Raw genomic sequence first — 27992 nt, forward strand, 5'->3', positions numbered from 1 at the left:
CAGTAGAAAAACTGAAATGGACACAAACTTCCAGTTAAGTTTGTAATTTTTGCATTAAAAAAGAAGTTGCAATTGTTTAGAAACAGATTCCAAGCTGAAGACATGAGTTTATTGAATGTCTGAGAGATCTGCATTTAAATACAGTAAAAAAACCAAACAACCAAAAGCCACCAACACATCCTGAACAGTTTACTATACGAGTCTCTAGTAGTATTGTAACAGTTTACAAAAAAGAAAATATTATATCTAAATATGAAGGTTATATTCCACTTAAAATATACACAATTAGAGAATCACTTCATAAAGAGTTGTAACTCAAAGAACAATAAATTACTAGGATACGCTTTATTAAAAGCTTTATTTCCCTGTAAACATCCCTCCTATTTAAAAGATCTGCTCAAGCAAGAAAATAATTGGTTTCTAGTAAACAAAATATCTGATCTACGGCAGTTAGCTATGCCTTTTAACATAGAATACAAATCTGGGCTATGGAAATTCCCTCAAGAATTACATACGTAGCTGTACAATGTTTTTTAGAATCCTTTTTTTCTTAAATTATGCCTGTTTTTCCTAGTAAACTTAAGTAAGCTACCATCTAACTACTATTGGTTTTAATAGATTTGTCAACAAGTGTAGCAGTGCTAAGGAGTACTGAAAGCAACTAATTTATACAAATTTCATGCATCTTGTGGCTTGCAGTAGGATTTTTTTGGTAAAAATTAGTTATATAACAGGAAAAGAAACTATCATGTTCTGAGAGTGAGCTGTGTACTAGCAGTTACGTAGTTTAAAATTCCTGTGGAGGACTGAAATGGATAATACCATGCTTTTATTAACAGCAACTAACATATAATCTTTGTATTTATTATTTTACCCATTAAAACACTTCAAAGAGATTGCAATTAGCATTAGGAAATAAAATAAAGTACCATAACTGAGAAATAGATCATGTTAATCATATTCAATAACAATACTTAAGCTTTAAAATCTGAAATGATCTTAAACACATAAATTTGTTTAATAATTCTACTATGGATTTATGGAAAACAAAGCCTGCTTTTCCTAATTAAGCCTATTAAATATGGCCTACTTACAAGTCAATAAAAGGGTGTCAAACATCACTTTGAGCAAAATTTGAAGCATTCAGAGTTTTCAAAAATGGCCACACTATTGGTATTTTTATTTAATCCAAGCCTTACTGAGAAACAATACAACGAATCATAACAAAATTAAAGTTATTTGCAATTTACAATTAAATAAAGCAGAGCCAAGCCTGAATTAGAACCCTTTAAAAATGGATTATTTAATAATTCTCAATTAAAATTTTAAGAGATCTTTCATCTTTCTTGCCTGTCAGGCAAATCACTATTTGTGCAAATTTAAATACAGTACATTGACTTTAAAGTAACAGTGGACAGATAGTGAAGGAAGAAGTGTTCAACAGATCTGCTGCACAGTAAGACTTTTTCAGAGTGCAGAGTACATCTACAATAAAGTGCTTTTCTTAATAAGTTATATTGATAATACTATAGATGTTTACCTAGTTTTAAAGCTTAAATTGCTTAGTAAATAGTTTGGTCTCCCTTTATCTCCCTTTACCTCCCCAATCCCACAAGGCACATTCAAAACACAAGCAAAGCACTAACTACCTGTGAAGGATTAATCTACAATAAAAAGTTCTAAGTGGTAGTAAACTCCTGGCTAGGTTTGTAAACAGTACCATCCCATTGAATCTCAAGGTTCATGCATTATTGAAGTGAGTTTCTGTGGCAGCAGCTTTTGAACTCCAGATTTAACAATCAAGCCAGCTTTCTTGATAAGACACTACTGTGCCTTAGTATTTTGTTGTGGAATCCCACTTCTTATGTCACTTGCATGAAATCACATTTGATGCATTTAAGTCTCTAGACTTCATTTACAGTTAACACAACTGATTAGTGGCTGGTTTAGATCTATTTAGTTGGAGTTTTTTTAAATGGATGTGAAGTTCACCTCTACTGTTCAGCATTACAACAATGTCATGCTCAGTACTCTTAAGAAAAGGTTTTGGTTACGTTAACACATAGTTGGGCTGTTTGGTGGAGGCCTTAATTTTGGCTTGATACTAATTTTGACTTGATACTAATTTTGACTTGATAGAAGTAATTAGCTCCTGTAAGACTAATTACTCAAACTGAGTAATTAGCTTCTTCAGGTTCATTTAAGACCAACTTTTAGAAGCTTCTTTAGGTAAGAAGCTACAAAGTACATCACTGCAAGTGATGTCCTGTATAAAATACTGAAGTGAGACTCACTTCATCACCCTTCCAAAAATGTTTCACACAACTTAAAAAGCAAGTAGTTCCGCTAACATCAGGTAGAGATCACACAAGGTATACATAGCTAAACATTGTTTTCATACCACAGAAATGAAGCTCTATGAGCAAGAGGCATTCCATTATTTTTCAAAACAAAGATCCCATTGAGTTCATCTTGGCTTTCACAACTCTTGCAACAGAGCAAACAAAACCGCAAGTATCAACGACAGAGCTCCAAGTTTTCCTCTTGTTTGTCATTCTAGTCTAGCGTTTTATCACCACCTGCTCATATGCTCCAGATCCTACTCTGAAAGAATATTTGAAAAAAGTTAATTGGAATTGAACTAAAATGGAAACTAAACAGCAAGTATCACAGATCAGCAAGTTTATTGTTAAAAAAAAACAACCAACCAACCAACTTCCCCACCCCAAAAACAACAAAAAGCCCCCGCACCAAACAGCTAAATGTGAAGCTTAGAAAACATACATAATTACCATGCCATTGAGTAACCTACACTTTAATGCATTAAAGCATTTTCTGTTATACCACAGTCAAAATGAAGAACAATAAATAATGTTACTGAAAAATAAGTTACTGTTGGACTTCTCTGTAGTTCCTTAAACATTATCTTTTGGGTACCCCTCCCATCTCATATATATCATATGCAGCTAATACTTTTTATATACGTTTGTATGTAAATAGAGAAATGTCTCAAAAAAACAGTGACAGTCTTCTTCCGTTAAGATATAAGAAAAACATCTTCCAGTCTTTTGTTCATGCAGAATTGTAAATGCACAGTTACAAAACTGTCTCACCCCCACATGACAGAGCATAGTGGGTTGTTTTACATGGTAAATTGCAGCACTATGTCAAAAATTAATAGGGCAAAGCTCTGCCTTAGTATAATATTCTGCCTGGCCTATTCTGGCAATTGAATTAGGATGGATCTCTATATACTACTGTAGTGTGCTCTAAAGCCATACACATTATCCTAGATAGAAGTTAGTGTGCCCAGTTTGCAAATAAGCCAATAAATTATCTTTTAACCATCAGTATTGGGTGCTGTGTAAAATATTTGTTTTATAACTTTCAGCACATTATCTGTACTGATTATATTCAGTCTTTATACCTAGTTCCAGAAGTAGTTGCTGAAATACTAATGCTATGCTAATTTTGTGAGATAAAGAAAAATCTTAGGAGCTAACCTGGACTACAGAATCATGGTATTAGAACATATTCTTACATGTTTTTAATGTTTTTTCATCTGAGAAAACTCTTAATACATTCAGGTCAAGTCACATATCAGAGCATTTGAAGAGAGTTCAGAGAAGAAAGTATCTTCCTGGTTCTAAAACAACTACAAGAAGATAATTTGAAGCAGATGATCAAAGGAGAGAGTTTACAGCTATGAATAGTTGAAAGATACACAAGCCATTGAAACAGGAACGGTGTAGTGCATTGAATCAGAAGGAGCTGTGAGCAAAACTGAAGTGAAGAAAATTAGATGTGTTATCAAGGAAGACTTAAAATTTGACACTCTAAAGGTCGATGTGACTTTCTTCCAGATCCAGACAGTAACCTAGTAAGTCTGTAGAGCTAAAATTCAAACTGGTGCCTGTTTGCTGTGTCCATACTGAAACATTGCTCATATCTGAAAACTTTGGAATGGAGACTCTTCAGAACTTCTCAAAGTTATAATTCTTATAGCTGACACATCAGTTTCATGTTGGAACTAACCTATGTGTTTTATTTTAAAACCTGGCAATCTAATTCTTTGCTGCCTTTAAATGACACAGGATAGAAGATGCAAAGATCAAGAATGTACATACAGAAAAACTGCATTTTTGTTTAGTATTACCTATGGATTAGTTGTTTAGGCTACATACCTGTTAGGTAGATGATGGCTTCCAAAAGAAGTGCTTCCACCAGGGCCCACAAATAATCTTAAACCTTCTTCTAAAAAGCAAGGCAATTAACACATTAGCTTCCTTTAACATGGCTCTAGCTAAAATACAGTCACTTTAAATCTACCAGTTTTGTAACTGATAATTTCAGATGCAAAAGTTTTAAGTAATGAAGAACTAAACTTCACATGGTATAGGTTGGAGGAATAACCTTCCTCATAAATCTGCCCCTACTGTTTTCTTTTCAGGCTTAAAGTAGTTCTCTAGGAAAGTTACCCAAGTCTTGCAATTTTTTTTTAAACTTCTGGGAGACAGGATGAAACAGAAAATGTAGTGATCCATATGCACAGTCCTTACAATTACAAGCAACAGGGACTATGAAGAGAGTGGGTTTTCCTACAACCTGGAATGTGCATCAATTTTCCCTAAGCTCCCTTATTTATCTCCATACCTTCTGCACTTGAGTCTAAACTGAAGTCTTGACTCTGGAGTATTTTTTCAACTATATCATCAGCATCAACTCTGGTAGCATCGACCCTCTTCAGCTGTGACTCCACAGAGTCTTGTTTTACAGGATGTCTGCAAAAATGAATGTATTTAGAGCTCTTGGAAGTCATGTGGTAAATTATGTTTTACTTCTGCTAGATAAGGCTTTCAAAGTTTAGTGTACCTGCAGAGTTTTTCTGATGGTGCATCTTTAACAGATGTATCAATATCAGCTTCAGTTACTTTTGGCTCAGTCTGTTCACATGGCTCTAGGATACTTCCAATTCCTGTGGAGGTACTACCCCCTGAGGTGGTTCTCCTGTGGCAGAGTTCAGACAGACTGGATGATCTAGAGTGACACGTGCTGTATCCTGTTGGGAAAGTGCAGGAGAGCTAAGTTAGGAATGTTGTTGATAGCCAAGATCATTACTTGTATTTTACCATCCTGAAGGCAGAATTTGTGTTTTGTCTTCCTATAAAGAGACTTCAAAAGCCTTATGAATGTATGGGAATACACCAAGTAGGTAATTTATTTTGCTTTTTGTGTTCTAGCACATTATTTTTTTTCTAAATAACTCTTGCTTCCTAACAAATATAATGACTTGGTGTTATTACTTCCCCTTCAGCTTTTAGAACTAAGGCTCCATTTGTACATTACTTGTTTTTACACATGGAAGAGGTAAAAAAATCTCATTCAGTTATGTTGATTGGAGGGAGCTAAAGGGAAAAGCTGTCTCACATCAGAAGAGATAATTCATTGTGCTTTTAAGAGGGAAAAAATGTTACCCTCCTCACAATTGAAACTCCTAGGAAAGAGCTTTCAACTTGAAACTGTTTTTTTTTTTTTAAACAAATAAAGTATACTTATCTTCTGTAGTCTAAAACTGTGAATCTAAATAAACCCCAACAATTAGTAACAAAATTGTCAACAGCTACCTGACAGTTTTGACTGCTGACTTGCATAGCTTGATGTTCTGGAATGTCCACATGCACCAAGTTCATCAGGGACTGAGGCACTCTTTGATGAGACATCTGCAACATACACAAGTCAGACAATGTTGCTAAGGCCAGCTTTGTTATTACTTTGCCTGTAATCTTGATTAGACTCAAGTGTCAGATTTCCCAGAGGGATTAGGGACTTGACACTGGTTTTCTACAAGCCCTTTTGAAGATTCAAGTGCTGCAAAAATACCACGTATGTTAACAAATATGCATTCCTTAAAAAAAATAAATATCACAATATGTTTCTGTCTGAATAAAACAGAGTACCATTGCGTTAGAAGGACTTGTACAAAATGTAGCTTTAGGCTTGTCTACACTGTAGACATCAAAGGCATCACCATGCTTTCCATAGTACAATAGTAGAATGGTGTGCTAGATATTTTCTGGCTGAAAAAATAACTGTGGTTAAGATAACTTGTGTTTAGGGTGGAAACAAGTAAGCTGTGTGAATGCCTGAAGCTTGTAAAAAAAAAAAAAAACCAAACAACAAAACCCCCCACACCCCCCAAAAAAACCCAAACTCCCCAAATTTCAACCTGAAATAAAGTATTTTAACAGTATTTTTTTCTAATAGTCTGTATTTCAGAGTAACTAGTTTAAAATTATACAATACTTAGGACATTTACCACACAAAATTTACTCAGTTACGCTTATACCTATTCTTAAGTTGAAAATCAAGGGCCAAATTAAATGGTCAGTTAAAATACAAATCCAAAGCAAATCAAGGAATGTGACTGACGGAAACAGAAAGATTTTATATGTTAAAAAGAAAGCAGGGTATCAATCCACTTCCTGTTCTTTCTTTCCATTAAATAAACTGTTACAAAACTAAAAAGGAGAGATTCCATTGATGTTATCTAGAAGACCCTGTCTCAACAAATAACCAGAAAGGTCCCTTTGTGGGCCGACTGTCAGCATCCCTTTAAGATTTGAAGTATTTTGTACATCTCCTTGAGGCTATGAAGCCAGTTATGAAAGAATTGAGACATTAAGAGCATTATTTTATACCTGCAATGCCCAGATGTACTACTTTTAAGTTTTCTCCGCCTTTCCTGTCCTCATGCAAAGATTCTGATTCTCCAGCGACTGCTATAGACATTGCTGTGGAAGGAGGCCTGTAAGGAAAAGGTGGTTAAGATTTGCTGTACTTTTGCTCCAATCCCTCCAAATTTATCAGCCCAGATTTTTCTTTTTAAGTAAATTGGCATAATTCATACTGTGCTTCAAGTTAATATGCTTGTAACTTTTTTTCCCTGAAAACATGCTGCCTAACCCCTTGTTAAAAAAGGGGAAAAAAAAAATAAATAAAAAGGACATACTACAGAATCTATCTGCTCAGCCCTCAGTCCTTCAGGCTTCTGGAGATCCTTGGAAAGGCTCTTTCTTTTTAATCATTGTAGAGTGATGTGTTTATTTTGAAGTTTATAATTTAAAAAAAAAAATTGAATCATAGGATAATTTACACATTAAGAATACATATAATTCAGTACTTTGGGGAATACATGACAAGATGGTATGTTTAAGAAAACCCAAACCTGTCCAACGACATTTGGCCTACTTGACTTGTGTACTGTCAGGTACTCCTGGCTTTGCTTCATCTCTGCTACAGTACATGGGGAGATTCTGGGCTGATAACCTTCCCACTCCTAACAAAGGGGCCTATGTTAACATCTCCATGTATTCCCCTCTAAATTCTACCTCCTGCAAAATAAAAAAAGCATCATGTATGACAATTTAAATTTGGTTCTAATTTAAAAAAGCTTCTAATAAAGCTTAAATGCTTGTTTCAGATTGTGCCAAGATGCAAAAGGATATTTTATTAAAATGACTAAACTTCTAAGTTTGTATTTTGCTAGTGCAAAAGGAACTAATTAGAAAATGACAAAGAGAAAGTAATCTTCTCTTGCAAGCAAATACAAGTAAAATACATTTCAAGATGTTACCTACAGTTTTTTTTAATGCTTTTTTATTTTTTACTTTGGGAAGAGATTTGTGGGTCCACAAACAACTGGATATTTGTTGACATGTTTAGATTTGACATATTCAATAAATTAGTCACTGTCTTTATGTACAGTAACATACTCCCCCTCTTATGTTTGAAAGTAAGGAGAGAAAGAGAAAAAGCACTTCTAGAAATACAATACTTGTGGGACTTAACTGCCTAACATACTTTTGAAAGCAAAAACTGAATGCTTTCAGGGATGTCACCCCAGATCAAACATCGAGGCTTCTAGGCTTCTTCATAAAGTATATAGCTGATTCCAGATTGTGAAATTGTTTTAAGGTTTATTTTTCTTTCTACCAAGGACATCTGGATTAGATAAATTTTTTGTTCTGTTTGTGTTGAACGTTTACGTTCCAGGAAATGGTTATATCATCAGTTTGGAAGAAAATGCCAAGTCTGAATAATTTCAGTTACAGATTTTTTCCTAGGGAGCCAGAAAACTATTTAGGTACTAATTTCAAATACTTTAGTACCACCCAGTAAAGAACAGAAATACATTGTTTTATTCACATACGAGAGTAATGATTAGTTAGTTGCCTTTGAGAAACTGTTTATCAGTACCAGTGATGTATTTGTTAATAGGTCTGACGCAAAAGTAAATCAAGATGGGCTAAATAGCTAGGGATACAGAAAAGCTTTGCCCGATAAACAGGTTTGGATAATACTGTCTTACTATTTGTTCAGTAAGCACAAAATGGGATTTTACAGCGTGCTTTTTTTCTGACTGAAGGTGAGAAGAAGAGAGGAGAAAGGGCCTTTTGTGGTGCAAGGGGACATTGTAGAGTTCCTGTGGTGAATCATCTGAGCTAGACTGGTGCAGGCAACATTCTCAGATCTCCTTAGAAACAAAGGTAAGGATACAGCCACAACAGTCATGCACAAAGTCTCTAGTTGGTACAGAAGACAGTTCCTGATTATCCTAATTACACCAGCTCAAAACAGCTAAAACCTCCAAATCATGAGTTACTTGGTACTTGTACATCAGACTGAGTTAGGAGATCAGTGGTGCTTTTCTTGGAGCTGCAGCCTCATTTCACTTTAAACACAATCTTTTTTACTTAAGGAAGACTTCAGCATATGTTTACTGCTACAGGTTAAGCCTGTATGAGATTATTATCTTTCTTCATCGGATTATTCAGCCTACATTAAACTGATAAAAATGCGGTTAAATTCAGTTTACAACAGTATTTTGATTAAAAAACCTAATCCATTCCAAAGTCAGTGTTTCAATGTAGTAGTTTGTAAGTAAGCACTGTATCTTTACAATAGAAGATATCTTTGATACAACATAAAGTCTGAAAGTATAAATAAAAGTTGAGAACCGACACAAAAAATTGAGATTGACATAACAAGGGTGAAGCTAGCAATTTTTTTCGGATTGTTTTCCTTAAACTCGTTTTTTCTTTTCATGTGGGAGTTCTTCATTTCCTACTGATCAGGATAATTAAGTTAACGGTCAGCAAGATAGTTGTGTTCTCTGGAAATAGGAAGCTTGCCAGTTATACTGTTTCAGTTTAGTCATCCACTAAGCTTGGGTGCCTCAAAACAAAATAGCTTATTAGCCTAGAAAGACGGCAACAATTTCATCTTACTCATGACTATGTTTTTCCCTAGCACGTGTCATTTTTCTGTTCTCTGGTTAGTTATGGGAAGCTAACGTGCTCTAGCAAAACTATTACATTTCCTTAGTTACAGATTAAGGACAATGAAGCCAAAGGATCCTGAATATATAGCAGTGTATTTTCCTAGCTACACCACTACCCCACCCCCTCCACAAGATGTTACCTCTTGCATCTTTTACTAAGTTGCATGATGTCTTTGCTAACTAAATATCTCTAAGTGCTTTCTCTTGTACTAAGTTACATCACACTTCTGTTTTTTAAAAAATTAAATCTTTTAAAATCATCTGAGACTTGTGAATAAAAGGAGTAACAGCACATCTTCCAAACACAAGTATTAGATCACCCCATAACGAGTATATTTATATAAGCTTGCTGCAGAAATAGTTTCCCATAAGTGTTTCTTTGAGATTTTTTTTTTAATTACAGATGTACAGCCTAATATTCTTTGCTTGAAAATACACTACTTAATGGCAAGGAGAACTATGATACATCTAATGGTATTCTTACCATGTTAGCCATTATGCAGCTACCACTATTTGTGCCTTTTTTTTTTTCTTTTAATATTGTTGCCAGATTGGAGAGATTTATAAACGCAAATTAGAATTGTAATCCTGAACATGGAATGCATGACCAAAACACTATCCCCCACAGATTTTTTTTATAAACTTACGTTTTAAAGCATGGGTCTCCAGACATTAGCTGCATGTTGATCAAAACCTACACATTAAGAAAACAAAACCCACTCTAAGAAAGAAAAAGAGTTGATCTGTGATACATGGATACAGTCATGTCACTAAATTATACTTGCCACGAATCTTACATTTAAGTAAAATTAAATGGCATCAACATGTACGCAAACAAACACGCATTCAAAAAACTACGTATTTTTTCTTAGTACATATGCAAGCAACGCAAAATAGCATTTAAAGTAACATATTTGCAGGAACAAGATTCTGCAAAAGATACACAGCTCAAGAAGAATCTTAGAATCATTAATAGTTAAGATGACTTCAAGGAAAAAATAGACAGGAAATCTAAAAGATTAATGAGCAAACAGTATTGTTTAAAACAGTGGGTGCTGAAGTATGTTCTTTTCTGAGAGTGTTTAGCAAAATGCTAGCGTACAAGAACTGGTTGTGCTAACATCAGAGATAAAGTAAAACCACAAAAAGTAAATAACAATATAGGACAACAATGCATTGAGAAGGCTTAACTGGGCCAAAACCACCAATAAAAAAATCTTCTGAACAAAGTCTATGACTGTCTTAAAGAAATCAGACAGTACATGCTTAAACAGTATACTCAATAACATGAGAAATGTATCCTAGTGTCTTGGTGGGAAAGGAAATCTTTAAAAAATTTAGTTGTATCATTCTATGTGTAATTATATTCAGGTTTATGCAGCGTATTAATTTTTTTAAGCTCCCTGGACTAATGGAAGAGAACAGCAGTGTGGGTTTCTTGCAACAATGCTCACCAATTGTTACATTGATTACTATCAAATAGAAAAGTTCCAGGAGTCATGGAGGTGTTGAAGCTAGTTTATACATAAGTAAGCTAATTAAGAGATTCAGTCTTAGAAAAGCTGCACAGGAAGTTGCCCAGTCTTAAAGATATAATCGCTATATTTATATGAATGTATTAACTTTTTCATCATGCTTCACTATTCCATTTTGCAGTTCCTGTTAGAATCTGAGTACCTTTTGAAAGCCTTCATTTCACAGCTATCCAGATCCATTTCAAAGTGTAGGACAAACTATTTTAGACTGCATGGATTTTAATGATTCTCTCTAAACAATGTTGATGTTCTTACTTTAAATACTTTTCCTTCTAGAATGAGGTTCAGCAATATGCTTTAAATTTAATTAAGTGCTTAATAATACCACTTGTTCTCTGCTTTATTTGTTTAAGTATGATAAAGGAAACAAATTACTTTGAGAATGGAGTTATCTTGTCTTGTATTTTTGGTATCATAACCTTCCAGTAAACAGCGACGAGTGGTATTTCCCGATCCAGCAAATTCTGCTAGATTTAGATCTGCAAATCCCAGCTGTTAAGAGAAAATTACAACGTTAGTAGTAAGCATATACTAAACGAAGGTACTTGCTACATGCACGGTATTGAGTGCCACTCAACAGCAGTTTCTCTCAAATATGAATAAGAGGATCCCCATTAAAGGGAGCGGCCCAAGATAAAAAGCAGAAAACAAACCTTGAGTGCCAAATTCTGCATAGTTCTATTTTCAGTTAAAAATTAAAGTCTCAAGAGAAAAAATGAACAGGGAGAGTTTTCTTTATTTTTAAAAGTAAACACATAGAGAACGGTTTACTTTTATCAACCTTTTCAACATACTAAATTGAAAGAAAAAAACATTCTGGTGCCATATGTAATATTGGTTGGACTAGATGATCTTTAAGGTCCCTTCTGACCTAGACGATTCTATGATTATATACCTAGAAAACACACTGATCCAGAGTTCCTACACCACTGTGTCACTGTAATGCACATAATGAAATCATGGGTATTAGAGTACTATTCTAGAATTACTTTAAAGGGTATAAAAGGACAAGAAAAGGCAAAATTAGATACATCTCAATTTACCTTTGCATAGGCCTTTCCTCCTTTTAACTCCTAGAAAAAAAGAAAAGACGACATGCTATTAAGCTGTGAAAGATACTGACTGGGTTGCTTTGTTTGTTTTGTATTTTTAGAAAAGCAAATAATAATCTTCCTTTTAAAATAGCTCAACACACATTTGCTACACTGTACTGTTGTCATTTAGAACTTTGTATTAATAACGTCCGCAGTGCAGGCCAGCAGGAGACTGTCATCTTGTGAGGCAGGGGGGAAGGACGAGTGCCTGATGCTGACCAACATTTGACTCTTGCAATGTCTAGCCCCAAAGGTAGGAAATGCTGCATGCAAAATTCTGGTGCTTAGCACAGTTCAAGGCTTTTAAGTTTACTGTGGCTTGCTGGAGGTGTCCACTAAGGACTAATGTTACGAAGACTGATGAGCAATTCCTTTGCCATCCTGCTGGAATAAGTGTTCTTTTCAATAAGATTGCAAAACCCCATGGATTAGTCAAACTAAGGTAATTAATAAGATTACTATGAAATTTTGACTAGATGAATAGCTGACATGCTTTCAGCTAAAATATGCTTTATGACGTTTATCAGGCGTTTAAAAATTAAACCAAGTGAAGTAAGAGCAGGGGAAGAGGAAAGGAGAGAAAAAGAACTACTTACTTTCCGTACAGACACCCTGCAAATGCAAGTATCCAGAATCCCTGTTGTAGCGCTGGCACTGATTTTACACATAAATAAGAACTTTTTCTTCCAGCGAACACAGTTAGCCTGTACTACCTCCCTGCAAAGAGAGAACATAAACTTAGTTATCAGTTGCATATACCTTCAGGACCATAAAATGCAATAGGACAGCTCAAGAACAAACAGTGGTTCTGCTGCTTGTAGAGTGGTTACTTCATTCAAAATCTCTTCCAACACCTGAATAATCATCCTTCATTCTTCTCTTTGTGTAGCAAGACTAATAACTAACAGTTTCAAAGCTTGAACACAATATTAGACTTACAGGAAAACTCAACAGCCATGTTTTTTTGCAAATGAATGAGACTGTGATTTGTCCAGTTTGCCTCGGGAGAGTGAAGTCTTCTGAACCTAGCTCCTGGGCACTGCCTTCCAAGCTGCTGAGATTTCGAATGTGCTCAAGATATTGTCTTTGACAAGTAATTTTTCAACACAGAAAAAGGGAGTACTGCAGAACTAGATAAGTCTGATGCCAGGAAAAGTACAAAGATGATGATGTACAATAACCAGATGCAAAGTAGTGCACTTGGGGCAAACAAGAATTCCAGCTACATACTGTGAGCTTGCCATTTGAGAGCAAAATAAGACAACTACTATCTGAATGGATTTGTTCATTGCAGGAGGATTACGACCTGACAATATGATGTGGCTGAAAAAAGGCAAAATGTAGGATGCTTTCAGCTATATTAATGTCATTATATAAGGCTCAAACAGAACATATTATTCTGTTTGGGTAGCTCTGGTTGAGCAAGAGCAGACTCCAAAATTAACAGGTACTAGAAACTCCTGTATCTTATAAGAAAAAATTACATAGAATAAAAATATGCTGAGTAATTCAAACACTTTAGAGAACAAATAACTAAGTCAAATGAACAGTGGTTAGGACCAAAATAAGGCATAGTCAAACACCCATTTAAAGCTGAAAATTACAAGGTCTCAAACCACAGAGCAAGTTTCTAGAACAGCCTTCAAATAAGAGAAGTAGGAGCAAAAAAATCTTACTGTATTTAAAGACAAGGTTGGCCAGTTTGTCAGTAACAGGGTACATAAGGTCTGTGATTCTGAGGGACCTGCCTCAATGATGAAAAGCTCTTTTCTAGTCCCACGTTTCTAAACTCAGAACTCGGGACTGTGGAGAAACTGCTAATTTCTTCCACCGCTTTAATCATTCAAGTACAGTCTTCACATATTAAAGCAATATTTGTCCTTTTCTTTCTCTTCCATTTTTCTAAGACATACATTCCTATGTTTTATATTAATTTCTTACAGCAGCTTATTATTGAGGATCCAGTCTGGAATCTTTAAGAGAGGTAGAATTCCATGTAAACCGGAGTCAGAGTTTATCATCTGTGGAGAAACGATGAATTGCAAGGCTCACACAAAAGCTCCTATTTGCTGTGCTAGTGAGATCGCCAGCTACAGCGCTCACTGGCACTGCGACTTCCTGAAGGTAGGAATAAACTAGCCTGCCTGAAATGAGTCAGTTTAATGACCACAACAGAGTAACGGATTCTGATGATACAACACTGAGTCATATTCAAGCATGTGACCTAAAAGGAACAGGCTCTGTATACCATGAGCTACCTTTTATCCGTTGTGTTTTAAATTGTAAACTTTCCTGTGCTTTGGAAAGAAAAATAAATCCCAAACTGCCAGTATATGAGAGATTTAAATCCAAAATAGAACCTGAATTCAGAAAAAGATGAATTAGTAATAGTTACATACTCTGCTAGAAACAAGCTCAAGCCAGAAGTCATTAAGTAAAATACAATCTTAAAGGGATATTTGATAACTCCTAACATGTGCTACACTTAGAAGGCCCAGGAATGACTTGTAGCACTTACGTGGTAGTTGCTCAACTCTCAGGTAAAGAAAATAGTCAACTACATGTCCACTGTCAAGCAGAACACAGCTATCCAAGTGCATGGGTAACTGGGGTCTGCATATTTGCAGGTTTCATACACTGCACTTTAAGATAATACAGCTTCTGAAAATGCTTTTTTTTCTGCAGATTACAGTGGTCCAGTAACTTAGAAATGAAATTTTCATAATTTTTTTTCTAAAGTCTTTTTTTTTCCTAAGTAACATTTTGAGCTTATCTGAGAAATGAAAAAATAAAAGACCCTCTTCTCTCTTAAAAACACCACCACACCAAAAGCAGCTTTACCTTTTTCATGAGCTGTCCAGCTACAATTTTTTTTTGCTTCAAATAGAGAAGGGATATTTATATCACTATCTTAAGTCATTAAATTCACTGTAGAATCACGGAATAGTTTGGATTGGAAAGGACCTTTAAAGGTCATCTAGTCCAACTCCCCTGCAATGAGCAGGGACATCTTCAACTAGATCAGGTGGCTCAGGGCCCTGTCCAACCTGATTCTGAATGTTTCCAGGGATGGGGCATCTACCACCTCTCTGGACAACCTATTAAGCCTATTACCTGGCTTAAGAAGTTATCCTCCATGCATTCCAGGAGTCTCTGGGATTGTCTACAGCTCATAGTACTCTGATCCTTCTGTCAACAGTTCTATCAGGATAGACTGAGAATGCTAGAAGCTATTGTGAAACAATACTAATGTCCTCTTGTGAGCACCAGAAGCAACAGGCCAGCATTGATACTGAAAGACAAACTTGCTCATGCCCTCAGTCCTGCTGGCAGTTACTCTAACTTTCAGGAGCTTGTTAGACTAAAAAGACTAAGTGGGAAGGTGAACTTGGATGCAGATTACCTAAGTGATATGGTTGGTCAAAATTTTCTTTCACTAAAAACATCCCATTTCGGTACTCTGGTAGTATTCCTCACCAAAAAATTCAACTGCATAGATACAAAAGATCCCAGAATCAGATTTTATATCTAGTTTCAGCACAATGGAAGGATCTCAGTTTTAACACACCACTATAATTAAAAAAACCTCTACATTAAGGGGATAATTTAAAATTATGTCACCTAAACAAAGTGATTGTTGTAGCTGGCCACCTGTTTTACTGGACTTTAAAGAGTTCCTGAACTTAAATCTTACCAGAAATACCTAATCAATAGCAAAATGGATGCAATTAACACAAACCTTTTTTTAAGTTTCAAAAAGCAAGAACTCTTAACGATCCTTTGACTTAAGCTCTATCTTTAATCTCAGATCAAGGCATATCAGCTACGGTCAGGCATACACAGGGACCTTGCATTTGCCCATTACTATGCATCCAATAACATCTGCCAAACAATCCAGTCTCAAGTGTCGTTTTGGAAACTAGAAGCAATATAGACATTATGCTCTTCATTACAAGGCTCTAAAACAATGCTACAAGACTGAAAGTGTTCACTTACAATCCATAAAGGTCAGAAGATCCCTTCTCATAGCATCTGCTCATCATACAAGTAGGACAGTTGTCATCGCCCTTCCTTTATCACCAGGATACCACTGGGACTACCAATAACAGAATCACTTCTCCTATTCATCATTTCACTAAGTTCTTGCAGTGTACATCTGTAACATTTCCAGTTTCTAATAATATCTTTTCCTACAAATAATGCCTTTGAATGTCTGGATGTGTCTGTAAACTCGTAACGGTCAAAATAATGTACTGAAATCTTTGTACAACTCAGTATTATGGTTCAGCTTATGTTTCTGCTTTTCAGAACAGCTTTCCACCTCTACAGCAAACTACAGTCAAAGCAGCTTTACATTGTACAGTTATATAGTATTCCAAATATCACTAACATTATAGTAAAAGGTAATTTAGTGAACATTAAATGCAGTATTTTTTCTTGTAAATACAAGATAAATGTAAGTGACATCTGCACGAGAAATTTAAGTGCCTTCAAATCCTTTAAGAATTTGGATTTTATTTCAACGTACCAATACTACTGTATCACATATTACTGTTCAAGTAAGAAAGACAGCACAGAAAGACTTAAGTCTTTTTCTGGAAGACTCAATCTACTTATATCACAGGTCAGGATTTATTCAGGCAAATAATTTAATAAACATTAAATCAGATAATCAGGTTTTCAAGTTCTCTTACAAACAAGAAAGTAGAAGTTGTAGTAAAAAGGCCTCAGTTACAGATACTGATGCTCTAAATCTTGTAAAAATAAAACCAAGTAAACCGAGGAATGCCCCCTTCTCCTAATAAGGCAAAAAAGTACCATTAGTTTCTTTCATATTGTTTTAGAAAAAAACAAACCAAGGTGTTTGAAACATTTGTATACAATCTGAAAAAAAGAAATCCACAAAACACCAAACCAACTGCCCTCCTCCTTTTCCCTGCCAAACAGTTCTTCTAATTCCATTATAAAAAGAAAAATTTGACGTATTTTAATGAAGGTAATTTTTGTGTGAAGAAAAGCAAGTTATTCCCCTTGTGCTGAAAAGTCAACTAATCAGAACATTTAACTTTAAAAAGTAATATCTAAGTTTCTGAGATTCTTAGTTCAAGTGCAAGGCCTTTAGAAAATAAACAGTTATATTGATTGGTTACTATGGAAATGAACCCAGATAACTTCTTGGCAACTGTTCCTATGCTACAGGGCATGCTGGAGAAAGCTTTCCGTTATGAGTCAGTTTCCTATGAGCCTCACAGTCACTTTACCACATGCAAAGCAAAACCAGTTGTTTTATGAATCAAAACATATCTTAGTTACTAAGATGCATTCAAATACATACTAAGTTGTAGTGCTTTGGTGCAACTTAACGAATGCTGTCAGTAAGACCCAGCCAAGAATAAAATGAATATATAAATATTTTAAAATACATTGATTCCAAAATATAGTTTAAGTTTCCATTAATTTAACAAATTGTTTTTTCTTTAGAGTAACAATTTCACATTGACTAAATTTCAAATGCAAGATTTTAGCTGTAGACAAGTCTTTTTCTGTATGTATTTTATGTATTGTACACAATTGCAGTTTAGAATGATGAACAAAAGTCTTGTTTTTTCTCTTCTGATCCATAAAAGAGAAAATCAACAAGAAAACCAACGAGAAAGAAACAACAAATCATAATCCAGTCAACTCTCATCCTAATTTGTTAACAAGTGATGGGCTCTTTTTATTTTGAAAATGTTTATGGACAGCAGATTGTTCATTTCCACATGGGTAAAGGATGTGAATAATGGCTTGTTTCAGCAAATAGCTACAAATGCAAAAATAAATCACTTTTAAGAACGTTAAAAGTGCCATGGGAAAAAACCCAAATGGCTTGCCAAATGGAAAAGCTTTAGCAGGAGAGGCTTAGAAATAAAGAAACTGAAACTCCTTGTAGGCATTTACCAAAATACTGTGTTCCATTAATTAGAAAATTGTGTATTCAGGTTTTTATCTGAATTATTTTTTAAAGCTGGTAGTTGGATGGGAGGGTTGCTTTGGACTTCTAAGAATTTTTGAGGCCAGGTTCTTAGAGTCCAAAGTACAGTGGATGGATAATATGCTGTTAGAAAAGTTCTCTGAGCAAGTGCAACTCTTCCAACTCTTGCCTAAGTTTCGTTTGCTTCTTTTAGGGGAAAATATATATGTTGATCAGAGAGCATAAGAGAAGTGAGGCTGCTGCAGCTCCACTCCCCAAATCCAACCAGTAGCGAGCCTGAAGACGTGTTCCCGGTAAGCACCCTCAACTGCCACACACACACGGCCAGCAACCCCCACGACAGACACCCAGAGCACCCACAGAGACAGCCAGCACCAACAGCCTCATCCCACTCCCCTCTCTGGATGAACAGGACTAGAAGTTTGCTAGCAAGACCCATGGCTCCCAGAATACACCACCTATTGGACAGCTAGTCTGGCTTGATCCCTGATACATTTACACACACCTGTACAAGGTCCAGTTGCTGGCACCCAGCACATGGGTGGGTGCTCTGGCCCACAATCCCAGGCCAGTTGCTGGCACCAAGACTCTCACTCACTCCAGTTGCTGGCACAATGGACACATAGGACCCTGTGACCCACAGTCCCACTCCCATGGCATTTAAGTCCAGTCACTCAGATCTCTCCAGTTGCTGACACCACAGACACCCAGGCCCTCTGATGCAGTCTGAACTCCAGTTGCTGGCACTCAGCCCTGCCCCCCCGCCACTGAACAGAGAGCCCTTCACCCAGGAAAGAGTTAAAATGCAGTTTAATAAGAAGATACACTAGACTGCACTGACTAGAAATGGGCATGGCCAGACAAATGTACCAACCAGCAAACTATTTATACCTAACCAGCCCTTTTATCCCCTTACCTTTCTATTTTTCCCATGCTTATTCATCCCCAAATCACCTAAATTCATCCACCTTTAGTTCCTCACCTAAAGATCCCATAATAAGCCTTTTCCCCTGTATCCCATAATGGGTCTCGTAGAGCTATGCAACAACTCCCTACAGTCTAAAAGGTGCTTTGGACTGCACGTTAGCTCAACATGATGGGTTTCCTGCCTGGACAATGGGGCTGAGGCTCTCCTGGGACAGCCCTGGGAGAGGCCCGGACAGGGTGTCCCCTGGTCCAAGTCCATAATTTCAGTTCCGCACGTGCCTCTGTGTCCCTGGGCTTGTGCAGATGGGCCTTTGATGGGCTGATGGCTCCCGTGACAGGCCTGGGAACAGCTGAGGCAGGGTATTATTTTAACACCTCCACCCTCTCCTGCCTTTGTTTCCTGTACTCCTTTGTGGGTATGCATATGAACTTTTACCCCCTAACCTGAGAGCTTCCTTTGATCAACCCTTGTCTGAATAAACTTAATACTGTTAGCTCTGTCCTTCTGACACAAATACAGTGTTTAATAGATTGGAGTAACATAGAGTTGTTATTATTAGTGTAAGAAATAGTCTTTTTAAGTGGGAATAATATCCTATTTTTATATATATTATATATACACATATATAAAACCAAATATCTTTCTTCTGCAGAATGCCAGAGCACCTAACAAAGAATGCCAATATCATGATCACACCTTACAGAGAGAAGAATTAAGGCATTTACCTACAAACAGTTTATCAGTCATACCTGCAGTGCCTTCAGTGGTTCAGGTACTTTACAGTAAGACTCGACCTTTCCTAGACTATCTTTAGCATTAGGAAAGTATTATTGAATATAGAATTCTCATTTACACTAGGGAACACAATGGTTTGGCATGCAAGAGAAGAATACCCTCTTGCACCCCTCTTACCCAAAATCTACTTCCATTTAAAATTTGTGCAGTCTCACAGTTGAGGAAAAGATCTAAGTACCCGTGCAACAGGCTCCCAGAGCAATTGAGTGGTGTCTTCTCTGTCCACTTTCAAGCAAAGCACTGGGTACTACTATTCAGCCTCCCAAGATCTGCCAAGAAGCTTGCTATTTGTAAAGCATTTCAGAAGAAAATCACTATTACTACACAGAAATGTAGTTGTTCAGTTTAGATCCATGCAGCTGAAGTGTCAAGCAATACGGCTTACTCATGTCATTTCTTTTAATATCTCTACTGTACACTCAAAGCAAAATATGAACAGGATCACCCAACAAAGACATCCTTCACTTTCAAATTAAACTAAAATCCTTACTGCTAAGCTTATAATGGAAGTAAAACCAAACACAAATATGAAATTAACACAGGTATTATAAAGCAAATAAAAAGAGATCTAGCACCAACACCCGTACCAATTTTATTCAAATGTATTCTATGCATCGAATACACATAACTTAACACATGTAACATATGTGCTGCCCATGCATGTACCAATTCTAACCTCATCATCTTTAAAGAATGTTGAGCTGCAAAGGAGCAAAAAATACTCAATATAACTTTTCAAATACCAAGTTGTACTTTAAATTGTTATTTGATAACCAGAATACTAAATTTAGTCTTCATATAGAAAGATGCATCTCTTGAAGTTAGAGCTCAGTCAGAGCATGATCTCCAAAGTAGAAATAAACTTATGCAAAGCTTCAGTTTATTTCTTATATTCAGGAAGAAATACAGTTTACTTTTCCTTTAACATTCTGTGTTTCCTCCATGCCTGAGGCACAGAAGAAGACACATTCTCTCCAACAACAACATTTTTTCCTAAGCATTGCAAAAAAGCCGAACAAAACCAGTCATTTACAAACAAGAGCTTCAATGTTTCACAAATTTCAGCACTAAGCAGACCAGCAAACAGCTGGCTCTGCAGGAAGAGCTCCACTTGTTTACAGTGCACAACTCCCCAGTTTATTTGCTGTTAGTACTCACAAAACTCACACAGAGCAATCATTTTCTATGCCACATGTTTTTTACTCATAATAAACAGGTTAAATCCTTAACGAGAAACATTTCACGTCAAGTATTTCTTATAAAATATGTATGAACTGATCATTACATGGAAATGCAGCTGCTTTGGAATATTTTTATTTATTAAAAACTGCTTGTTGCAGGCAAATGCAAAGACCTGAAAGGGAATTAGCACTGTGAAGGGCAAGCTGCATTAGCAAGACTGTAGCCAGCAGTTCAAAGGAAGTGATTGTTCCCCTCTGTTGAACATCTGTGAGGCTGTATCTGCACCACTGCACCCATTTCTGGGGCCCTCTCAGTAGAGGTAAGACACTGATAAGCTCAAGTAAGTCAGGTGAAGGGTGTGAGATGAGGGTCTGGAGTCAGGGATGAGGGGGATGAAGCACTTGATGTAGGAGAAGTTGGGAACATGGGACTTTTAAAATCTGAAGAAGAGGTGAGGGAAGCTCTAATCTGTAGCCATCTCTATTGAGTTAGAGAGAAGATGGAGCCAGATGTTTCTTAGTGGGGAGCAGAGAAAGAAGGAGGCAATAACAAGAGAAATCCCAATAAAATAAGGGGGGAAAATGCTTACAATAAAAGCGGTGAAGCAGAGGGACAGGTTGTCTACAAAGACTGGAACCCTCATTCTTTCATATATTCTAAAGTAGACAAGACAAAGCTCCAAGCTTCCTCATCTAACTGAAGTTAGTCTGCTTTGAACAGGAAGTTGGACTACATGATCTCTAGCACTCCCCTCTATCCTAAACTATTCCCTGAATAGAAATAGTCCTTAAAATGTGAAAGCAGTCAGGTGCTACGGAGCTTGCAAATGGCAGGTTTATGACAGCAAAATACCGTGCTGCGTGTACTGTGCTGGGGTCACCCCAATAACATCACCAGCTCTTTTGAACCAAAGTGCCTATTCTGCTGCACAAGCCAGACACATTAAGCATAAAGGCTTTTCCCCCACACACTCTCCTCTTTAGCAGATCCCTGTCATGCATCTCTTTTCAGGAACTTTTTCCTGAGAAGCTAGCTGTTGCTGTGTCTCTTACCAGTACTTACAGTAAAAGTCTCACAAGAATGTGCCCTTTTCATATCTGCAATAACTGGTTACATCCCCCACAAAATGCGCCCTGTACAAACATTTTATCTCCGACTGTAGTCCAAAGATGACCCTCTTCAGATAAAAAAATTATTTTCTTTACTCCTTTGATTGTCCTCCAATCTATTTCAAAGACTTGATTTCTTCATCCCTCTTATTTCCACATTGTTACTGTATTTTAGCCTTGTTTTCTTCCCCTTCAGCCCTGTCCAGAGTATCCACACCAATCCCTGTGCATCACATTACCTTCCTCAAGCATATTCTCAAAATCTGTTGACTAAACCCATTTTATTGTAATTATTAGTGAAAGGCTGAAGAGATACAAAGCAACTACATAAAAAGAAAAGAAAAAAGAGGAAAAAAAAGTTATAATTTGTTTAGGGAACTTCCCCTTCTTACCTCTTCCTCTCTACAGAGATGAAGAGAGTCTGGAAGCAGCTCAACCAACAGCTTCGCAACTGAGAAAACACTCAGTGGACATTCAGGAATCTAAAAAGAGCTGCTAGGAAACTGCAAGCCAGGTTTTTTATCCCACCACCAATTTGCCTCACTTATTTTGTTTCACTTTATCCAACTCCAAATCCAGTTGCAGCTGAAAAAGTACTAGTATTAGCCTTTACAAACTCTGTAGACTGTCGACAGGATTCACACATCATGCAGGAAGATGAGAGTGATAGGGACAGTAATTCCATGTGACAGGCATGTTTTCCTAACAAGGACTGCTGTTTAAAAACAGAAAGCCGGTTAAGCTGTGTTACTATCAGGAGTAATTTTGCCTTTCAAATACAATAGCAACAGCAGGGAAAACAATGGTTAAAAAGCAATTTGAAGAGTCCAGTGAGGCAGAAAATTTACTTGCTGGAGTCACAAAAACCAAATGTAGTTTTAGGCAGTTGAGAAGGAGGCAGCCAAGCATCACTACAAGTAGTACTTATTATCTGGAAGATAAGAAATCAATTTCTACAGAAGACAATTACTTACTCTAGCCTGTATCTTTTAGAAATAAGAATATTTTCATGCAAGTATGCAAGATCTCTGAAACTGCCTCTCAGGACTCAAAAGGATGCTGTAAATTTAAAAAAACTTCCCTGAAATCTGTTGGAGAACAAAATGTTTTGATGAAAAAGTTGTAGTTGTCAGCAGCCCCTAATCTCGATTTGTCACACAGATGCTGATCATCATCAGCTTCATAGTTTTGAATGCTGTCTTGTAAAAGAAGGGAGAGAGACACATCAGCAACCTTGAGTGTCAGAAATCAGATCTCAAAGGTGGAGAAATATGACCAAAGGGAAGACTGTAGTCATAAGAACACCCCAACCAAGAAGTCCTTTCCTTGAACGGGGTACAGGTGGAAATCAAGCTAAAAATGTAACTACCAGGCTTAAAGCTACTGTGGCCTAAATCTATACAGTACAGTGTTGGAAGTACATCACCATGAAATAAGAACCTTTACTTTCCAAAACTTCTTTGATTTCTTCATATCCCATCTGTTCTTTTGCTGCTGGTGGAACAACAACTCAGCCTAGGAGCAGATATCTACTCTAGGGGCCCATCAATTATTTCTTCAGCCTGTTAAAATTAGGGCAGTAGCAGACAGCCTATACTTTTGATATATTTATGTCTGCATTAGACTAGCCTTGAATAAGTATGCTTATTATTTGGTCAACTCTATACCCTAAAATAGTATTTTTCTCTTCAAAATATTCATAATCTTCTGTCCTTTCATGGTGCCACAGACATTATGTGCACAATATGTTATGACCAGACAGTATATAGACGCGCAGGATCCTGCAGTCTGCACCAGTATCCTGTATTAGCGTATCCAGTTTCAGAGAGAGATATCTATTGTCATTGGCCCAGGGAAAAAATAGAAATGTAGAAAGACACCTTTCCACATAGGAAGCCAAGCTTAAACTAGACGTTTTTCTAAATGAAAACGAGGTTTCTTAGCATAACTTTGCATACATCCGCAGTCTATTTGCTGAAAATCCACCCTTTTTTATAAATTCTAAAAATACCATTGTAAAGATCCAGAATTCATATTGGAAAGCAATTTGAAAAAGAGGAGGGCAGGAATTACACTGTATGGCTGATTGGCAGTTTACTACAACACCCAAACACAGCCTCCCCCCTCCCACAACTTCTTTCAAGGTTTTCCATGTTATAAAGTCAAAGTTTATAACCCCTACAATTCTCCCTAGAATTTCAGAGCTGCCTTCTTGCACACATACTCAAACATTCCTCCACAGGTTTAACCACCTCTACTACTTGGCTGTTCAATATCCATAGATCAAAATATTATTTGACGGTACCAGATTACTTTAAGGAGTTGAATATTTTATCGGGTAATTAAGCATTTAGCATTATGATACAGAATTTTATTTTCCTACAGTAACTATTCATAAATACACATAGGGACGTTTTCAAATTGGAGTTCTAAAAAACTACATACAAACACAAAAAAAACAGAATTATATGTAAACAATGAATATGGCTGCTATTTATACATAAACCAGATCACTCTGTACTACACTGTATAGGTTTTATCTGGTCACAGAATTTCTCTATACTTCAGGCACACATCTGTGTCAGCTGGAAAAGTAGTTGGACTCTAACAAGTCTCCAACACGGACCATGTCATCATAGAGATATGTAAGAAATATGCTTTCTCAGTAAAGATCTGAGAAGTGAAAAAAATATTTTTCAGTAGCTTGAACTTTTATCTGTCTTCTTTTTATCCCTTTTCAGTGTTCAGAGGGATGATGTAGGTATGACATTGCTTGCAGGATCAGGGCTTTAATCATTCATACAGCATAATCCACAAAGGGCTGAAAAGAAGAGCACTTGAATCTGTGTTCATTACAATTCACTACTTTATTCCAGTGCTTCCAGGCTGTGTTTTTATGACATTTCTCTCTCAATGAGTAAGCTTTGGAAAGAAAAGGCTAATAACATTAGGCTGTGTTTATAGCCTGTTGATATGAGTGCTTTTTTTTTTTTTTTTGGGCAAGAGGCAGTAGTTGGTGTGTCAGTACCAACTTAATTCTCAGTAACTCTGCTCCCAAAAATTTATAGTTTACTAGACCTCAGTCAGTAACAAAAAAAAAAAAAGATGTTAAGACGACATCAGTTTTTCCATATATTATACAATATTTGAAATGAGTTTTTATATTACTTTCTGAAACACAACGACATGGTCAGGTTTTCCATATATTATACAATATTTGAAATGAGTTTTTATATTACTTTCTGAAACACAATGGAGTTCTTCAAACGTCTTTTGTAGCACTACAAAGATCACTACCGTAAGGATACAACCGCCAGCTCACACTGAAACTAATAAATGTGTGCACCTAGAAGACAATGGCCATTAAAAAAAGTTTGCAACAAGTTTTGAAATGCTGCCACTCCAATGTTAACTTAATTTCTTCCTTATTTATTCAGACCTTTGCTGAATCACCACTGTGAAAATCCATCTGTTAATTCTTAAGCCAAGAGCAAAGGCACTCCCTAAATTGGCATTGAAGGATCACTGCAGAAGAATTCCTTACCTTCCTACCAACATACCTCAACACTTCTCAGTCCAGCAGGAGGGGACCAGTTACGTTCATAGGGACTTTGACAGACCAGCATTTATTTCACTACTGTTCTTATTTATAAGCCATACACCCAGAAAAAGAAAATGGAAGAATTTCAAAGCTTGACTCCAACACAATACTTCAACACAATTTTTTCACATTGTCATGCTTCCACTGACACTTCCTACACACGCCTATCACACATTTTACTCTAATATGCTGCTCACATTCATAAAGATATGCATGTTTGCTTTCAAGCTTTCAGCTTTAGCATCATAAACAGGCAAGTCAAAAAAGGCTACAAAAATATCAGCTCAGCTGAAATCAATTCCTTTAAAATAAGGATACTGTCCAGAAGATGTATGTCAGCCTGTGAAAATGACTTCAAGGCAGTAAGGACTGCATTAGGACAGTAATGGCACATTAGTGCCTACAATCATGATCATCATCATCATCATCTATTACTCATGAAGAAGTCGCTCACAAGCAAAACATTGAAGAAAAAGAGCCATGAAATGAGAACAGAACACTGATGAGCTGAAGACCCTCCAACCATAGAGAAGGAAAATTAATCTTTAATTATACATGCCAGTATAATGGAATAGTTAAATAAGGAGGTTTCAGGCCAAAGTGCCGTTTTTATTCTCTTTATTCTGGTTGATTAATTCTATTTACAGAATCAAAAGCGGATAATTTAGCAAGCTCAGTAACAGCAGTATTTTAATAAGAAAATAACTGAATATTCATGGATTTGTTACTGATTTCTGTCTGCTCCCAGAGTTCTATGAGACTTTTTCAGTAAATTCTTTTCGTAATAACATTAAAGTAATATAATAAACCATAAAACATGGCCAAGTGCAATGGGAGGGTAGTGTCCTCCTCTCCAGACCTGAAGGCACAGCACACCCTTCCTACTGACCAAGCTCTGCCTCTGCCTGGCACCTGGAGAAGAATTAATCCCCTTGCACTCTGTTTACCCATCGCCACCAGCAGATCAGGAAGCCACCGTCACAGCAGCTGACAGCTCTATTGCTGAGGCACAAAAGAAGAAAAAGAGACAAGACACCTGTCTATTGCTGCACTTGCACTGCAGAACTGATCATGAGCAAAGTCAGTAACGCACAGGACCTCAATACGGGCAGGAAATAAGAGAGCACTTTTCCACGAAACTGTTTACGTTAACTCTCCGTGTAATTAAGTATCCACAGAGTGAAACACAGCCAGCGTCCGACAGAATAAACTATTAGGGTGGCACAACTCGCACTCACAGGGCACAGCTGTGACTTCAGACCTGGTGGCAAGACCTGCCGTCCCCAAATTACCCGTACAGTCACCAAGCGCTACAGCTCCGGGCGTTACGGTACAAGAGACCGGTTTCTCTAGGACAACCCTCAGGGTTTTACTCAACATCTACTCAGGGATTCACTGCTATTCAGCGTTGAAAAGCCTCAGTGTTTATTTTAAAGCCTTACGACTCCGAGCAGCGAGCGGCCACGCAGACGAGGAGTCTACGAGCGCTCCCACGTCTCTGCTGCAGCCGTTTGATGCCGGTACCGGGGAGGGGATGAGGAGACAGCCCGCCCCGGGCAGTGCTGCAACCGCTCTGAGCCTCTCTGCCCGCCGCCCGTCCCGGGAACGGCCACCCGCACGCCCGCAGCCGCCGGCGCTGGCCCCGGCTACCGACCGGAGCCGCCACAAGCCCTGCGGCAGCCGCTCCCGGGCCCCCGACCCCCGCACGGCAGGAGCCGGCGGAGCTCCGGCCCCCGACCCCGGTCGTGCCCTCCCTGCGGCGGCCGCCCGGAGGAGCTGCGGAGGGGGCTGCAGGGGCGGGGGGACGCGGCTCTGTAGAGGAGCCCGTCGGGACCGGGCGGCGGCGACGCGACAGCCCGGCCGGGGCTGCCTGGGGGCTGCGGACGCCCCGGAGACACCTACCGGGAAGACTCCCCGCTGAAGCTGCCCCCGTCCAGCAGCCGCACCTTGCAGAAGAGGATGCCGTTGACGAAGGGCACGGAGGAGAGCTCGTCCAGCTCCAGCTCCACGCGGAACTTGAACTTCTTCATCATGATGAAGGCCATGGGCCGGGGGCTCCCCGGGGGCCGCCCCCAGGCCCGCTCAGCGCCCCGCGGCAGCTCCGCTCCGCGCCCACCGCCCCGCTCCGCTCCCATGCCGGGACGGGACGGGACGGAGGGCTGGGGCCGCTCCCAGCTCAGCCCCCAGCGGCCGCGGCGCCTCCCGGCCAGCGCTTACATGGCAGCCGGCGCCTCCCTTTCAAACCCGCCCGCCTCCGCTCCGCCCGCTGCCGGCAACGGCTGAGCGGCGGGGCGCGGCCGGGGGGGCAGCCGTTCGCCCTCACCGCCGGGCCCCGGCCGCCGCCGCACAAAAGGCTGGAACGCCGGCGTGTGGCTTCGCGAAGGGGTTGGCCGGTGCCGTTCGCCCAGTTGTCTGCTAACGGGAACTCGACGTG

General features: G+C 38.1%; 1 protein-coding gene across 1 annotated transcript; it reads right to left on the minus strand.

Annotated features, from left to right (window-relative positions):
- Positions 1 to 75: 75 nt before the first annotated feature.
- On the minus strand, positions 76 to 27974 carry FAM102B (family with sequence similarity 102 member B). The gene is made up of 11 exons (XM_014943565.1): positions 27461 to 27974; positions 12566 to 12686; positions 11919 to 11948; positions 11251 to 11367; positions 9988 to 10034; positions 6699 to 6805; positions 5625 to 5720; positions 4873 to 5059; positions 4654 to 4781; positions 4185 to 4254; positions 76 to 2604 (listed from the first exon to the last, which is right to left on the minus strand). The coding sequence occupies exons 1-11, from the start codon at positions 27691 to 27693 to the stop codon at positions 2562 to 2564; spliced, it is 1179 nt and encodes a 392-aa protein (XP_014799051.1). The 5' UTR covers positions 27694 to 27974; the 3' UTR covers positions 76 to 2561.
- Positions 27975 to 27992: the final 18 nt, after the last annotated feature.

This window comes from Calidris pugnax, unplaced genomic scaffold, assembly GCF_001431845.1.
Source record: "Calidris pugnax isolate Ruff unplaced genomic scaffold, ASM143184v1 scaffold63, whole genome shotgun sequence".
Classification (NCBI taxonomy): Eukaryota; Metazoa; Chordata; class Aves; order Charadriiformes; family Scolopacidae; genus Calidris; species Calidris pugnax.

Excerpts from the sequence above, each read along its gene's own strand:
- FAM102B (XM_014943565.1), bottom strand. The coding sequence starts at position 27,693 with ATGGGAGCGGAGCGGGGCGGTGGGCGCGGAGCGGAGCTGCCGCGGGGC. Across the intron at positions 5,721-6,698 it reads AGTACATCTGGGCATTGCAG|ATGTCTCATCAAAGAGTGCC; the intron begins GTATAAAATAAT and ends TGTATGTTGCAG. Across the intron at positions 4,255-4,653 it reads TTTAGACTCAAGTGCAGAAG|AAGAAGGTTTAAGATTATTT; the intron begins GTATGGAGATAA and ends CTTGCTTTTTAG.